The sequence below is a fragment of the Nymphalis io genome, chromosome 4 (assembly GCF_905147045.1).
Source record: "Nymphalis io chromosome 4, ilAglIoxx1.1, whole genome shotgun sequence".
Taxonomy (NCBI): Eukaryota; Metazoa; Arthropoda; class Insecta; order Lepidoptera; family Nymphalidae; genus Nymphalis; species Nymphalis io.
The window spans coordinates 14,668,488-14,683,566 of record NC_065891.1 but is presented as its reverse complement, the minus strand read 5'-3'; the positions used below and the strand labels follow the sequence as shown (position 1 = coordinate 14,683,566).

The 15,079-nt window shown below is 47.1% G+C and overlaps 1 protein-coding gene across 2 annotated transcripts in view; it reads right to left on the bottom strand.

The window, feature by feature from the left end:
- LOC126781607 (fat-like cadherin-related tumor suppressor homolog) overlaps positions 1 to 15,079 on the bottom strand; it is a 39,651-nt gene that overhangs the window by 9,657 nt on the left and 14,915 nt on the right. For both annotated transcript variants that reach the window (XM_050506525.1, XM_050506526.1), the window contains exons 3-24: positions 9,859 to 12,933; positions 9,504 to 9,783; positions 9,320 to 9,426; positions 9,012 to 9,222; positions 8,748 to 8,938; positions 8,449 to 8,598; positions 8,145 to 8,306; positions 7,854 to 8,058; positions 7,611 to 7,750; positions 7,286 to 7,527; positions 6,779 to 7,210; positions 6,481 to 6,703; positions 6,295 to 6,396; positions 5,996 to 6,220; positions 5,257 to 5,784; positions 4,900 to 5,178; positions 4,691 to 4,823; positions 4,389 to 4,613; positions 4,281 to 4,304; positions 1,222 to 1,458; positions 729 to 938; positions 8 to 417 (exon numbers count right to left, since the gene is read on the bottom strand). In XM_050506525.1, the coding sequence (XP_050362482.1) occupies positions 8 to 417; positions 729 to 938; positions 1,222 to 1,458; positions 4,281 to 4,304; positions 4,389 to 4,613; positions 4,691 to 4,823; positions 4,900 to 5,178; positions 5,257 to 5,784; positions 5,996 to 6,220; positions 6,295 to 6,396; positions 6,481 to 6,703; positions 6,779 to 7,210; positions 7,286 to 7,527; positions 7,611 to 7,750; positions 7,854 to 8,058; positions 8,145 to 8,306; positions 8,449 to 8,598; positions 8,748 to 8,938; positions 9,012 to 9,222; positions 9,320 to 9,426; positions 9,504 to 9,783; positions 9,859 to 12,918 (7,776 nt within the window). In that variant the 5' untranslated portion in view covers positions 12,919 to 12,933. The remainder of the gene's footprint in view (positions 1 to 7; positions 418 to 728; positions 939 to 1,221; positions 1,459 to 4,280; positions 4,305 to 4,388; positions 4,614 to 4,690; positions 4,824 to 4,899; positions 5,179 to 5,256; positions 5,785 to 5,995; positions 6,221 to 6,294; positions 6,397 to 6,480; positions 6,704 to 6,778; positions 7,211 to 7,285; positions 7,528 to 7,610; positions 7,751 to 7,853; positions 8,059 to 8,144; positions 8,307 to 8,448; positions 8,599 to 8,747; positions 8,939 to 9,011; positions 9,223 to 9,319; positions 9,427 to 9,503; positions 9,784 to 9,858; positions 12,934 to 15,079) is intronic.

Genomic DNA, 15,079 nt, shown 5'->3' with positions numbered 1-15,079 from the left:
TACTAACCGTAGTCAGAAGAAGCGGAGGGGGTTGATTCTCTAAGGAGCGTGCCTCGTGTACGAGGTGAGGGAAATGTGGTGGAGCCCGATTGGCGGGTGCGAGTGAGAGTTTGACCCTCGCGAAGGCAGCGTGCGCGCCATCCGACACGGACACGTTGAGGGAGCGCGGCGAGCCGGCCAGCGCGGGCCAGGCGCGCGCGTCCAGCAGCGACAGCACGCCCGTGCGCGCGTGCACGGCCAGCGCGCCGCGCTCGCCCGGCGCGCCCTGCAGCGCGTACGCCAGCCGCGCCGCGTCGCGCTCGTCCGCGTCCCACGCCGCCACGCGCGCCAGCGCCGTGCCCCGCGCCGCCTCCTCCGACACCAGCGCCGCGACCACCGTCCGCTCCATGCGCGGCGCGCAGTCGTTCACGTCCTCCACTGCGTCGAGCGACGATGAAACGTTAGAATAGTGGACTTATTGTATAATAAATAGATTGTATGACTACACGGTAGCGACAGATGGCGGTAATAAAATCTGTCAATTTCCTGAATCGCGCTGTCTAGATTCGCTACTGAATATATATAATGTGAAAGTGATGTGGTTTAAACGATCAGACAAAATAAATTTTAGTGTGAACAGTGGAAAGCTCTTCCTTAGTTTCATTTACCGTTTGATCTCCCGATATTAGTTCGGCGTAAACACTTATATATTAGTAATGAGTATTCATTTATTTTTACACAAGACTTACCGTTAATAAAAAGATGTGCGGTGGTGAGCATTCGCGGTCGGCCCGAGTCAGTCGCGGTAAGCAGCAGGTGGTGCGCGGCGCGGCGCTCGCGGTCTAGCGGCGACGACACGCGCACGTCACCGGACGCCGCGTCGATTGTAAACGGCGCCTCCTCCTCGCTCCTCTCGGGTCCCCACGAAGACAAAGAGTACGTCACTTCGCCGTTGGCACCTTAAGTCAATGCAGAGCTTTTAAAAACCTCAGTTTATAATCTGCCGGTAAAATAAAAGAATAATGGGGTAGCGGCTCTGCTCTGGCTATTATGATTTTTAAAAAGTCCTAAAGTTTTGTCCAAGAACAATCTAAAATAGTTTTAGAAGCTTTAAGCGATTCATAAAAAAATATTAAAATACAATTTTTCGTATAAAATTACTTCAAAGGATAAGTCACGTAATATTTAGCATTTTTGTAAAAATAAACAAGAATGATTTAGTTCAAAACATAAGTTTCATACCGCTATCGGCGTCCGACGCGTGCACTCGCAAGACGAGGTCGCCGACCGCCGCCGCCTCGGACACCGTGGCGCGGTACTCGTCGTCGTCGAACTCGGGCGCGCAGTCGTTGACGTCCAGCACGGTGAGCGAGAGCGCCAGGTCGGCGTAGGCGCCGGTCACGCCGTCCGTGGCGCGCACCGTCAGCGCGTGTTCGCGCGCCGTCTCGTAGTCGAGCGCCGCGCGCGCCACCAACGAGCCTGCGTCACAAATCCGATGCCATCGTAGTCCATACACTACTCGGTTTGATGGGTTGAAGCGCCATATGAATAACGAGTGCAAGCGACGTTACATTTATTTGTTTGAGACGATGCGCGCTGCAATAGATTCGTTTACGGTGTAACGAAACTGATGCGATGAAATGATTGTGAGGGAGGGGCCGGAGAGATTATGGTGTAGTGTTGCAAAATATACAGCGAGTGAATAATTTTAATGAAACTATATTAGTGACATAAGCTAGCGGATTATGTACTTAAGAAGCGAAATATTTTCTATTTCAAATTAAAAACGACCTTAGAATGAAAGTTAGGTAACCTTGAATCGAACATTAAAGGACATTGTCAATTTATGCTTTGCGATAATAAACACGTATGCCAACATAATTTACAACTTTAAAACTGAACGTCTCAGCCAGTAAGTGCGAAAGGCTACTTTATGAATTTTATATTATAATCGAATGGAAATTTCTGAATCTCGTATGAATTTAAAGAGTAGTTATCACTTTACTCTATTCGTGTTTTTGTCTCCCAGCTCAAGAGGAAAAATAAGAAAAGATTTTTCGACGCTTATAATGTAGATAATATTTTTTGTACGATCAACATCAACCCATGTATGAACCGCTAGTGCTGGATATTATGAATGGCACTTTATTTTACGGTTCAAATCCTTTCGCTCGGAATGAAATGAACATCACAATCACAAATTAAGCACATGAAAATTCAGTGGTGCTTGCCCGGGTTTGAACCCACGATCATCGCTTAAGATTCACGCGTTCTTACCACAGGGCCATCTCGGCTTTTTATATAATTCATCTCGTGCTTTACGGTGAAGGAAAACATCGTGAGGAAACCTGCATGTGTCTAATTTCACTGAAGTTCTGCCACATGTGAATTCTACCAACCCGCATTGGAGCAGCGTGGTGGAATAAGCTCCAAACCTTCTCCTCAAAAAGAGGAGAGGAGGCCTTTAGCCCAGCAGTGGGACATTCACAGGCTGTTACGGTTACGGTTACGGAAATGAACATAACATTTTACATATTTTTTATAATTTGGCCTATTAGTAACTAACTTTTGGTCTCTCATATTGGCGAGTAGACTTAGCCCCGCAGCATACGCGTGGACTGAATGACGCGGAGACGTCACAGTATAATTAATGATCTATGGATTTCTCTTTTGAGTTAATGCAATAAATATCGAAACGTCCTTCGTCTTGCAGAAGAGATCGTGTGCAATCTATACAAATTATTTATTCAACAGAGCCAATAACAACACGGTTTATGTTAGTAACAAAAATAATGAAAGAAAAATAAACAATCACATATAGATTAAATAGCATCTACTACTACTACTACAGTATAAATATTGCTCTGTCCGAAACTTAACAGCAGCTTAACATGTATAATAGTCTAGTATGCTATCGAACGTATTCCGGATTTTGTCACAGCTGGCCCACATCCTGTGAATCCATCAAGACCATAAGGCGTTATAAAACCAGATACGAAGAGCGATGCATGGTATTAATTTATTTAATATTATATATCCACATACAAATACATAAAATCGAAGTGTCTGTCTGTAGTTGTGTGTAGTTGTTAATATGGCTATTTGCTGATAATTCGCAATACAACAATTTTATTTTATTTTTGCTTGTCTCAAGCAGAATCCGGGCTAATCTTGGAAACGGCTAAAAATTACAAATTGTAATAACTGCATTATTATAAAAAGTGTTCATTCCTTTTAGTCTTTATTTCATCAAAATCGGTGGAATCTATCAAAAGTTAAAAAAATGTATGGTATTTTTGTTGTTAAAATAATAATATATGTTGCGGTCGTGGCCAATAAATGTGCGGCGGCTAAATACGTCAATTGCTGAATCGCGGTGTCCAGATTTTTCGGCGTCGAGTGACCTTCTGCCGTTATATTAGCATCGCGTTTCGTTCAAATTAAGTTGTCGTTACTCTGTTGTGGTTTCGTATTGTTTAGATTTTTTCCTTTAATGTCATTATTAAAATTTATATTGGTAATTTTAAATACTTTGGGCCTTTAGGTTGCAATTATTAACTCGGTTATAATTTTGTTCTATTAGTCTTAACTTCATAAGTAATATTTTTGTTTTGAATTTTATAGATTATTACTTTTTATTTTTAACGTTATACATTCCTTAGTTTCAGAGTTTAATAAAGTTGCCCATGGGACCAACTATATGTAACATGTTTACGTGTAAGTAATGCCGAAGATGTCGTTGTTCTAGCAAATGGAAATACTACACCTAATATAGTATATAAGGAGGCTTTACTATAACTAATTGACTATATATTTACTTCACTATAATTCTAATTATTTGTATAGATAATAGCAAATAAATTCCCAGTAATCAGTTTCCGCAAATTTTAATCCTTTTTAAATTTGCTTTGAGGAACATATTATAGTCGTGACTTTGAATTCAGAAATTTATTTTAAACGAATGTTAAATCTGAAGTTAACTTTGCACGAATGTAGCAATGTCATTTAATTATTCGAAGTATTAAACACGTACTTTTTTAGAAGTTGTGTGTCATTTTTCATTCTAAAGGAGCAATACGCTTACTACAATACGCTTATGCATCGTTATTATTTCATACATGTAATACACAAAGTCATGCATTCAAAATATAAACGAGGTGTGAAATGAGAAAACGGCGAGAATTCGAGGTTCTCTACCTCTAGCAAGGAGCGCGTATCGTCGGGCGATGCGTCTCAAAAGCCGTATCGCCCCACGACACGATAAACACAAAACGATTACGTGACTCGCGGCCAATACTCACACGGACCACTCCCTCTGTCGGGCGCTGCGGGACAAAATCGACACGTTAGTACGCTAGGACCGCGGATCGCAGCTATCCAGGAGGAAGCGGCCACGAGAGGGGACTCACCGGTGTCGAAGTGGATCTCGAAGAGGTCTGCGGCGCCGTCGTGCAGCGTGTAGATGAGGCGGCGGGCGAGCGGCGAGCGCGCCTGCAGCGGCGCGCCCAGCGCGGAGCCGGGCGGCACGTCCTCGCGCACGGCGCGCGCCGCCTGCGCCGCGGGCCACGCCGGCGCCGCGCCGCCGCCCCACACGCGCACCGCCACCTCCGCCTCCGCGCCGCACGCCGGCGTCCCTGCGCGCACGAGACTGTACACCCCGCCCTGCACGCCGCCCCGCCGCCCCGCCGCCCCAGCCGGAGGCGCCACTCACCTCCGTCGAACGCGGCGATCACCAACGTGTACAGTTGATTGTGGGCGTCCAGGGTTTGTTTCAAAGTAATCTGGCCGGTGCGTCGGTCGACGCGAAAGAGCTCACCGTGACCGCGCTTCATCTCGTATCGAACCTGCGAACGATATTGCTCCAGTGAGCGTCGACGTTCCCGCGGGAACACTCGACGACCTCTTTTCTAATATGATCACCTCGCCGTTGTCGTTCGCATCGACGTCGACGGCCCGCACGCGCACGACGGGCGAGCCCGGCTCGGCGCCGGCCAGCACGGCGGCCACGTAGGGGCGCTCCACGAACACGGGGCAGTTGTCGTTGACGTCGGTGACGGACACGTGCAGGCGCGCGTGCGCCACGCGGCCGCCGCCCGCGCCGTCCGCGCTGCGCGCCTGCAGCAGCAGCGTGTACGCGTCGCGCCGCTCGCGGTCCAGCGCCAGCCCCGTGCTGCGCACCGCGCCGGACGTCGTGCCCACCTGTTCGAGTCGCTCGCCTTCATTTATGTACGTGTCCCGTTACGGTAGTATATTTCGAAAAGTTACAAGAAATAGTACCTCGAATCCTTGGACCGGGTTCAGTATTCGAAATTCGACGTGCTCGTTCAATGCGGCTCCGAGTACGTTGAGAACGATGATAGTGGCAGGTTTGGTGGAATTTTCGACCACAGAGCCGTAGTAGTCCGCTTTCTGAAAGGCGAGCCCCGAATTATCCGGTTCGCGCACGCGTATCTCGACCCGAGCCGTGCTCGAGTAGAGTCCGTCCGACACGCGCACTCGCAGTCGATGCGATCCGGCGAGCGCGCTCGGCTCCACTACGCTGAGCTCGCCAGTGGGCGACAACGCGAAGGCGCCTCGTGAATCTCCATCGATAATGTCGAACTTGAGCGAAGCGAGCGAATTCGGGTCGTCGGGATCACTCGCAGACAATGTGAGCACGCTTACACCGCTCGCCGTCGGCAGCAAAACTATCGATTCGTACGACGCCTGTGCGAACGTGGGAGGGCAGTCATTTACGTTTATAACTTCGATCGTCACTCGGGCGACGCTGTCCGAAGGCAACCTTGGATTACCCATATCGACGACCTGTAAAAAAATATGTCAGTCTTGTCTAAACAAATTATAATGTCTCTAAAGTTTGTTACATCGGACTAGCATAGCAAGCGTACTCAAACCACCCGTTATTAATTAAACAATTTTCATGAATTTACTTTATCACCAATATTTAAGTGACATACTTTTTCTTTTAAAATAAATCTCGAAATCAGAAGAAACCGGGTTAAGTTTCAGGGCGTACTTTAACTGTGAATCTGTGGATCTGCTGCTGTTCATAGTCGATCGGAGCGGCGAGCTGCAGCGCCCCGGTGGTGGGGTCGAGGCGGAACAGCGCGGCGGCGGCGGGCTCCAGCACCTCGTAGGCGCGCTGGCGGTTGGCGGGCGAGTCGCCGTCCGCCGTGGCGAGCACCAGCGGCGCGCCCGCCGCGCCCTCCGCGTCCGCCACCAGCGCGCCCGCGCCGGCCGCCTGTTGTTGCCGTTATACTTAGACGATTCTAGTACTAAATAAGCTCAGTATTGCGAATGGAAACGCATTCCAACCTCTGACACGCGTCCGCGATATTCTCGACGAAGAAGAACCGGTGGGAACTCGTTTCGATCCAGTACGTGTACCGTTACGTGAGCTTTCGCACTGCCGCCCCCCTGTTTATGAGACAAACACGTGAGTACTCAAGATCAAATTTAAATAATGTAGTAGGAAATGTATAGCACTGAAAATAATTTAACCATATTGAGGGCGACGATGGTGACGTTGTAGATCTCTCGCTTTTCATAGTCCAACGGGATAGCGAGAGACAACACCCCAGCGGCCGGATTCAAATTGAATTGACCTTCTCCGCCTTGCAGTGTGTACCAGACGGCGGAAGAACTGCGCGCTTCCAAGGTGGCGACGACCGTCCCCGCGGGCTCGTTTTCGTATACCTCGCATACTACGTCGTCTGAGAGAAACCTGTCGAAAAAAAATTATAATAGAGTACCATGTGCAACGTGAATTACTCTCGTCGACAAGATACCGATAATTCACCTAGGTGGCGCGTCATCGGGCTCGACGATGATCACGTGCAGCGGCAACGTGGACGAGCGCGCGGAGGGCGGCGGGTTGGAGGCGCGCACGTGCAGCGTGTAGTCGCGGGGCCCGGCGGCCGGCAGCGCGCGCGCGAGCCGCACGTCGCCCAGCGCCGCGTCCGCCGCGAACAGGCCGGCCGCGTCGCCGCCCACCAGCGCGTACGTCACGCGCGCCGCGTCGCCCGCGTCGCGGTCGGCGGCCCGCAGCGGCGCCACCAGCGCGCCGGGCGCCGCGCCGCGCGCCAGCCGCGCCTCCCACAGGCGGCGGCCCCACTCGGGCGCGTGCTCGTCGGCGTCGTGCACGCGCACCGTCACGCGCGCGAAGGCCACGGAGGCGCGGGGCGCCTGGTCCCGAGCCCACACTGTCAGTTCGTGGGTGGCTGAAGTCTCTCTGTCTCGAAATAATATATATTGTAGTCGGTACTCCTCGCATGAACCATGCTCGGTAAGAATATATCAAAAGTACCTATCGAGCGGACGAGCGAGTTCCAGGACGCCGGTGAGCTCGTTCAGGCGAAAGAGCGATAGATCTCTCGGGGCGCGCGCGGCGTGCAACCCGTAGAGGAGTCGCGCTGCGGCACCCGCCGACGCCTGCAGTGTCACGAGCGCCTCGCCCGCACGCGCAGATTCCGAAACCTCCACGACGTACTCGCTTCGTGAGAACGTAACGCCGCCTTCGTTGGCATCATTGATTACGGTAATGTTTATCTAAAAAAATATTATTAAAATTGTACGTACTTCTACGAATGCGAATACTATCAGGTCGTAAAAAAAAAAAATTATCACCATACCGTCGTATAAACCGTGTTCGATCCATCGCTCACGGATACGTTGAGCGAGTATCGAGAACGTTCTTCCCAGAGCAAGCGTCGCGCCAAGACTAGGCTACCATCCTCGCGACCCACATAGAACTGATGTCCGGGATCACCGTCTAAAATTGAAGAGATATGTCATATAATACAGGCAAAACGATCATTTAGCAATGAACATAAAGCATTACGTATCACAAGACAAATTAATAGTGAACGCCTGACCGACGATGTCGTAGTAGAGGGCGTCGCCATCGGGGTCGGAGGCCTGCAGGAGCGCCAGCAGGAAGCCGGGCGCGTCGAGCTCGGCGGCCTGCAGCGGCGGCACGGCGCGCACGCGCGGCGCGCGCCCGCCGCCCGGCGCCGCCCCGCGCACGCGCGCGCGCGCCGCGCTGCAGCGCGCCTCGGCGCCGCCGTCGCACGCTCGCACCTGGCGGCGGGACCGCGGCCACGTTACGACGAACACGTAAATAGACTAACATCTCTGTTGATAAATATTGTCAAATTTATAATTACAGTCAGATCGTAGGTGGCGTGCGCGGTGAGAGGCAAACGAGGCAAGGCGTATATTCGTCCGGAGTGCGCGTGCACTCGCAGCAGGCCTCGAGCGACACCACGCGCGCGAGCGCTGTATAGAACTGTTCCATTTTCTCCGGCGTCGCTGTCGAGAGCTGCCACCTGCACGAGTTAGTTTTAAAGGTGAACACTCAATCACGACGACATTTACTCAGCTCGATTGGTATAATCGTACTTTCAATTAGCAATAAGTGATTTCCATTAAATATATTTAATATTGTTTATTTACAAAGTAATATTTTACCGTGGTGATATAGGTCCCTTCAGGATCAGCTTTTTCCCACGTATCCCAGACAAGATGCACACCAGATCCTTCATCTTCGTCCTCGGCCTCCGCCTCGCTCTCCGCTTCCGAGCTGTTCTCTTCAGCTTCAAAGGAAGCTGCTTCATCATCCTAAAAAGTTTATTAACAGGTCACGGTAATCGACTGGGTGAATGTGATCACATAAAATACTTAGGTTAGTGAAACATAATTAAGATATTTTTTTATTGATTTGATGACGTCGTAATGTCGCTATTGTATCCGTTATGATATCATCGAACCTGCGTGGGTTGTGCAGGCACGTGCACATCGTAGAAGCGTTGCGTGAAGGCCGGCGCGTGGTCGTTGAGGTCGAGCAGCGAGACGCGCACGCGCGCCGCGCCCGCCAGCGCGCCGTCCGCCACCGCCACCTCCAGCGCGTGCGCCGCCGCCGCCTCGCGGTCGAGCGTGCGACCCGTTGTCGTGATTTCACCTATCGGAGTAACACGTTTTACGTTATACATTTATTAACACAAAATAAAACGACAGAAGTATAGTAGGTTCACCTGTTTCTTCATCTATGGAGAAGAGTCCATCTGGGTTACCGGCGATAATCGAGTATCGCAACTTGGCAGGGACGGGAGAAGCGTCGGAGTCGATCGCGTGAACGCGGGCCACGTGTGTACCAGCAGCACAGTGCTCCGCGACGGTGACGACGTACTCTGCCTGCTCGGGCCACGGTGCCATATCGTTTACATCTTCTACCTCAATGTAAACCTGTTCATTGGGGAACATTTCGATTTGTAACTTTTATATAAGTGTTGGTCTTTCACTTGTAATATTTCATTATTTACAACAAGAACACATTGCTTACCTGAACGCAAGCGTGACGCGGTACCAAGCCATGATCTTGTGCACATATCGTTAGCCAATAATGCGGTGTTGTTTCTCGATCGAGTGGTGTTTGTGTTCTAATTACACCTGCAAAAATAAGCAAGAAACGTAAATTTTAACGTAAACAATGAAAGAATAACAGTAAATTATTGTAATTTATGTACCTGAATCATCAATCGAGAATAGTGCCATGCCGGAGCCGGCGACAATGTAGTATGCAAGACGAGAATCACGACCGGGTGGATCGGCATCAGTAGCTGTCGCAGTGATGACTATAGTGCCTGGAGATGCGTCCTCTGACACCGTTGCTGCGAATGCTTGTCGCTCAGCAAAAACAGGCGCGTGAGCATTTTCATCAACGTCAACGACCTCTACAATGAGCGTAGCTTCTGCCCACAATGCCGGTCGTCCACCATCTGTTGCACGCACTGTGACGCCGTAAACCTATAAGTTCGTAATATAAAAAAGTATACGTTTTAAGATTCAATTTAAATACTAAAACGAATCATTAATAGTTACCTGTCTTTCTTCGAAATCTAATCGCTTAGCTGTCCGTAGCGTACCAGAAGTGCTATCAACTGTGAAAACAATGTCGTCAGGTGATTGATCAGGCAAAGAATAAGTGACAATTCCTCCAGCTCCTAAGTCAGGATCAAACGCCTCAAGTACTGCAACTAAAGTACCGTTTGGTACATCTTCACGTATACGAGCACTATATGCTGGTAAAGCAAATCGTGGGGTATTATCATTTACATCATCTACAGCAACGCGCACTAATGCCTCAGCACGCAAACCACCCCCATCCGTAGCTCGTACCGTAAGTTCGTAGAGTGCACGTCGTTCTCTATCAAGAGGTGCACAAACAGACATCACCCCAGTTTCGCGTTCGATACAAAACTCGCCTTCACCTCCTCCGCTTAGGCTATACGTGACGTGCCCATATTCACCACCATCACGATCAGTTGCATTCGCATGAAATATTGCTGTTCCATTGATAGCATTCTCTGTTACTCTAAAGCTCGCGAGTGTCTTCTCAAATCTTGGAGGGTTATCATTAACATCAAGTACTGTAATAGGTAGAAGTCGAGAAGCAGTGCGTTGTGGGTGACCAAGATCATACACGGTTACGTTTAAATAATATTCACTTTCTCGTTCTCTATCGAGATAACCGATAACTTTGAGCTCTCCCGAATCTGGGTCAATACGAAATGCTGAATCAGCGTCGCCACCTGAAATGGCATATACTAAGAGGCCATTGTATCCAAGATCTCTATCACGAGCCTTAAGCCGAACTAAGGATGTACCCAATGCGACAGATTCATTAACTTTTACTTCCACCGGAAAATCAATAAACTCTGGGTAATGTAAATTTTCTCCGTAACGAGAAGAAGCTAGAGGGAAATCTTCTGCAAAATCTATGGGTGCATTGCTTCTTTCAGCAGCTGCTAATAGCTCAGTTAGGCGACGTGCTATAGACGTATCACGACATTCTAATGAGTTGGATTCAATGCCGCCTCCACTTCCACTGCCACTACCGCTGACTAAGTGTAATGTTAAAGTAGATGCATCCGCAAAATGCGTTCCATCGGTTGCAGTGACATTTAGCACACGTGTTTCAGTTCTTATGTCACTAAGATCGCAAGAGAGCACAAGGACTCCAGTGCTAGAATCAAGAGAGAAGCAATTATCTTCATTACCTCCAATAATACGATATGAAACTACATCCCCAGAGTCAAAGTCAATTGCAGAAAGTGTTACAATTTCAGATCCAATAGATAAACGTCGTGATAGATACCCAACACAATCAACACGTTCAAACTGAGGACGGTTGTCATTGACATCTTCAAGTCGTACTGTTAGTCTCATTTCCGCTTGGCGACGATAAGGTAACCCCCAATCGCTGGCACGAATTTGTAAAACATATTCACGGCGCATGCTTTCATAGTCAAGTAGCCTAGTAGTTCTTACTGCGCCAGAAAAATGATCAACCTCAAAAGGAACCGGTTGTAAGTTGGCAATGCTATATGATATGTAAGCATTTTCACCGGAATCGGCATCGCGTGCAATAACTCGAGCGACGATTGCACCGGTAGGACCATTCTCCACCAAGGTCACTTCTATTTCTTCTCGTTCGAAGACAGGGTCATTGTCATTAGCATCTACTATTGCAATTTTCACTTTCGCCGAAGATTGTTTGCGTGTTCCGGCATTGCCTTGATCTATAGCAGATACAGTAAGTGTATATAAAGATTTTTCTTCAGCGTCTAGGTCTACTGCAGTGTAGAGAACACCAGTGTCGGCATTAATCACAAATTCGCCACCTTCATTACCACCGACTATTTCAATATATACTCTTGCATTTCGGCCTTCATCTCGATCGCTTACCTTTAGCCGAATAACAGGTGTGTTTGGTGGAGCAGTCTCAGGCACGGTTGCTTCGTATATTTCACGACTAAAGATTGGCGCGTTATCATTTGTATCTGTCAATAACACTGGTAATGTTAAATACGAAGACCGGGGCGGCTTTCCCGCGTCTGTTGCACGAAGTGTTAGATTATAGCCATGAGGCGCGCTCTCCCTATCAAGAAGAGCATGCACTACAATATCATACTCTCCTTGCTGCGCTGAGTTTCGTACCCGAAAGTGACCATCTGGATCACCATCGACTATTTCTAGGCCAATAATGCGGCCATGCTCTCCAGTATCTTGATCTTTAACTTCTACAATTGCGTATATTTCAGCTGTCGAGTTTTCTATAAGTTCAGGTAGATGACGAACTCGCAATTCAGGCGCGTGCAGATTTGCTTGAATAACACGTATTACTAAGGACGCTCGAGCTGCGGGAGCGTTGTCACCGCGAGTGATCAAAGATGCTCGGTCATGCGCTAGCACAGTTATCTCGTAGCGTGAACTTTCCACAACTGATAAGACTCGTGTTACAGTTACTACCCCGCTTGTAGGGTGTACGGCGAACCGATCGGTTGGTTCTGCAAGACTGTAATATATTTCGCCGTTAATTCCAAGATCAGCATCTTCGGCGGAAACACGTACAATACTAGAATGTAACGGTGCATCTTCTTGAACTATTGCTTCATACTCAGTCGGATAGAACAGAGGACTAAGGTCATTTTCGTCCGTCACCTCTACAATTATCACCGTATCGGCTTCAAGCTGTCGACCATTAGGAAGTTGCGCAGTGGCTCGTATCTCCAATCTATAATTGTCTCGTCGCTCCCGGTTTAAAACATCAGAGAGGCCAGCGCGTGTACGAATGGAAAGGAAACAATAATCGCCTACGACATGTTCTTCCGCTTTAAAGAATTTGTCGCGATCACCGTGTCTAATACGAAAGCGAACCCGTGCTTCGGGACCAGGTAAACGCAAGCCCAAAGGATCAGCGGCAGGTGGCTGGGATGCGTAAGTCCTCGGTGGGCTGTTTTCCGGTATGCTCACGTTGTACAGTGAGTAGTCGAACTGCAATACCGGCTGCGGCGCTGCGAGAGATGTGGGTGGGCCTGGGCCGGCGCCGCGCACGCCGTACAGCACCGCCAGGACCAGCAGCGCACGCGCGCTCTGCATGTCGCCTTCTTTATTCTGGAAATATAAAATAGTTTTGATGAAATTAATAACCAATTATTTCACATGCATTATTATCTTCTAAATTATAATGTTATAATCCAACGCTTAATACTTTTGTTGAGGAACATGTATAAGAATTTTTTTTTTATTTAATCTCTTTAGTTATTTTTAAGCAGTGATTAAAATTATACACCAATATTGTACATATTATTATTTTTACGTGAAGTTGTCTGTGGTTTTACTTCGCCTTAGACGTTTTATAAGACATTCTCATACAAAATTTAGCATGGCAACAATAACTAGATTTTTGACAGTTTTATCGACCATTTAAACAAAAATGTCCAGAACATATAATATTTTTTTATAAATAAACGACTTTTCTGAGCAAACTGTGCTCTGATTCTAATACTTTTCTTATACATCATCTCATAACGACTCTCTAAGCTCACCGCTTATTTTATTAGGATTAGTAGTATGGTGCAAATATTACGAAAATAAGTTATTTATTGCATATTTTTTCATTTTCATTAACATACAAGTACGGGAGGCACATTTAATTATTACTTAAGAAGGTTTCTTACTCAAGGGGCGAAATTCGGTCGATGACTTCCGCTTATCACGCTCGTAGCTTATCGTTCCCTCGTTCGTTATCACGACTTATTATCTTTAAAGCTTTACGCACCTTTCTGTGCACATTTGATAAATGCTTAACAGTGCAGCAGAGATTTATGACAACTCTCTCTTACTCTTTAAGTTTATTTGTAGCTCGTACGAGTATTTTTTATATATTTACCGGTTAGCACCGGTTACCACCGGTTAGGTCGCACATTATAACGCGAAGAAGCGAATCGAATCGATAAATTACACAGGAATGTTTATTAAATAAAAATATATATAAAAAAAATGTATTTGTAAGTTTATTAATCTTTTTTTACATAACGCTTACTAGGGGTGATAAAGAATAATTCCGCCGCAGCTAAAGCGATACCAAAGAAAATTGTTACACTTGGATTTCCGCTGTCAATATCAACTTATAACGCTTATGTTTATAATTATAGTACGGTAAACTTTAAACATTTTATTTAAGGTCCAAATCCAAATTATTTGTTATGTCAACTTTGTATGTTTTACTGTCAATTTCAAAAAGTAATTAAGAGCCATTAGCAAACAATACAATATCATAATATCTCAAAAGTAAGAATTGCAAATTAGTCGAGTCTTCAGTGTGAGGCTACGTCACCTTTAAACCATAATATAATCTATTCCATTAAAAATAATTACTAAAATTCGTTAACAATAAGCTAAGAAAGCGACTACGAGAACATCAAAAAAATCCGAATTGTTGTTTTTTCTTTGTTAAGTCTCCTAAAAACGAAACATTTTTATTTTTATTATGATGGAGACTACCTAAGTGGATAAGCGCCGATGCCGACCATAGACCCAAGATACTGGGTTCAAATCTCGGGTCGAATCCATAAAAATAATCTGCGTTTATCGGTTACTGTGAAATTTCTCATAGTTTGAAAATTGACTGTGGCCACAAGTGGCCGAGTGCGAGTAAGATCTAAGCCCTGGGTCTTTTTGGTCGTATCAGAGTCGCTAGCCCAACGGGAGCGGATGAGAGTAAGGAAAATAGAGTTAACCTACTTGTGTACGTGTACATACGAAATCGTTTACTGCACATGATCATAACAAATAGCACGTGTTTTCAGGATATTAAAAGGCACTCTCGCTTATTATATATTCACTAGTGGTAGAGTTTTGTGCAAGCTCGTCTAGGGTAGGTACCACCCACTCATCTGATATTCTGCAGCAAAACAGCAGTACTTGGTATTTTTGTGTTCCGGTTTGAAGGGTGAGCGAGCCAGTGTAATTACAGGCACAAGGGATATAACATCTTAGTTCCCAAGGTTGGTGGTGCATTGGCTATGTAAGCGATGGTTATTTATTTTTTTATATTCGCCGAGAGGGCAAATGACTACTCCACCTGATGGTAAGTGGTAGTAGAGTCCATACGCGACGACGGCCAGTACAGACGGGAAGAATGTTCTGCACTAGCCGCCTTCGCCTTGCCGGCCCGCAAGATGCCTCTTCACGCCTCGTTTGAAGGAAAAAAATGGAAAAGAGACGTGAAGCGAGCGACGTATTGCCAGTATAGGAA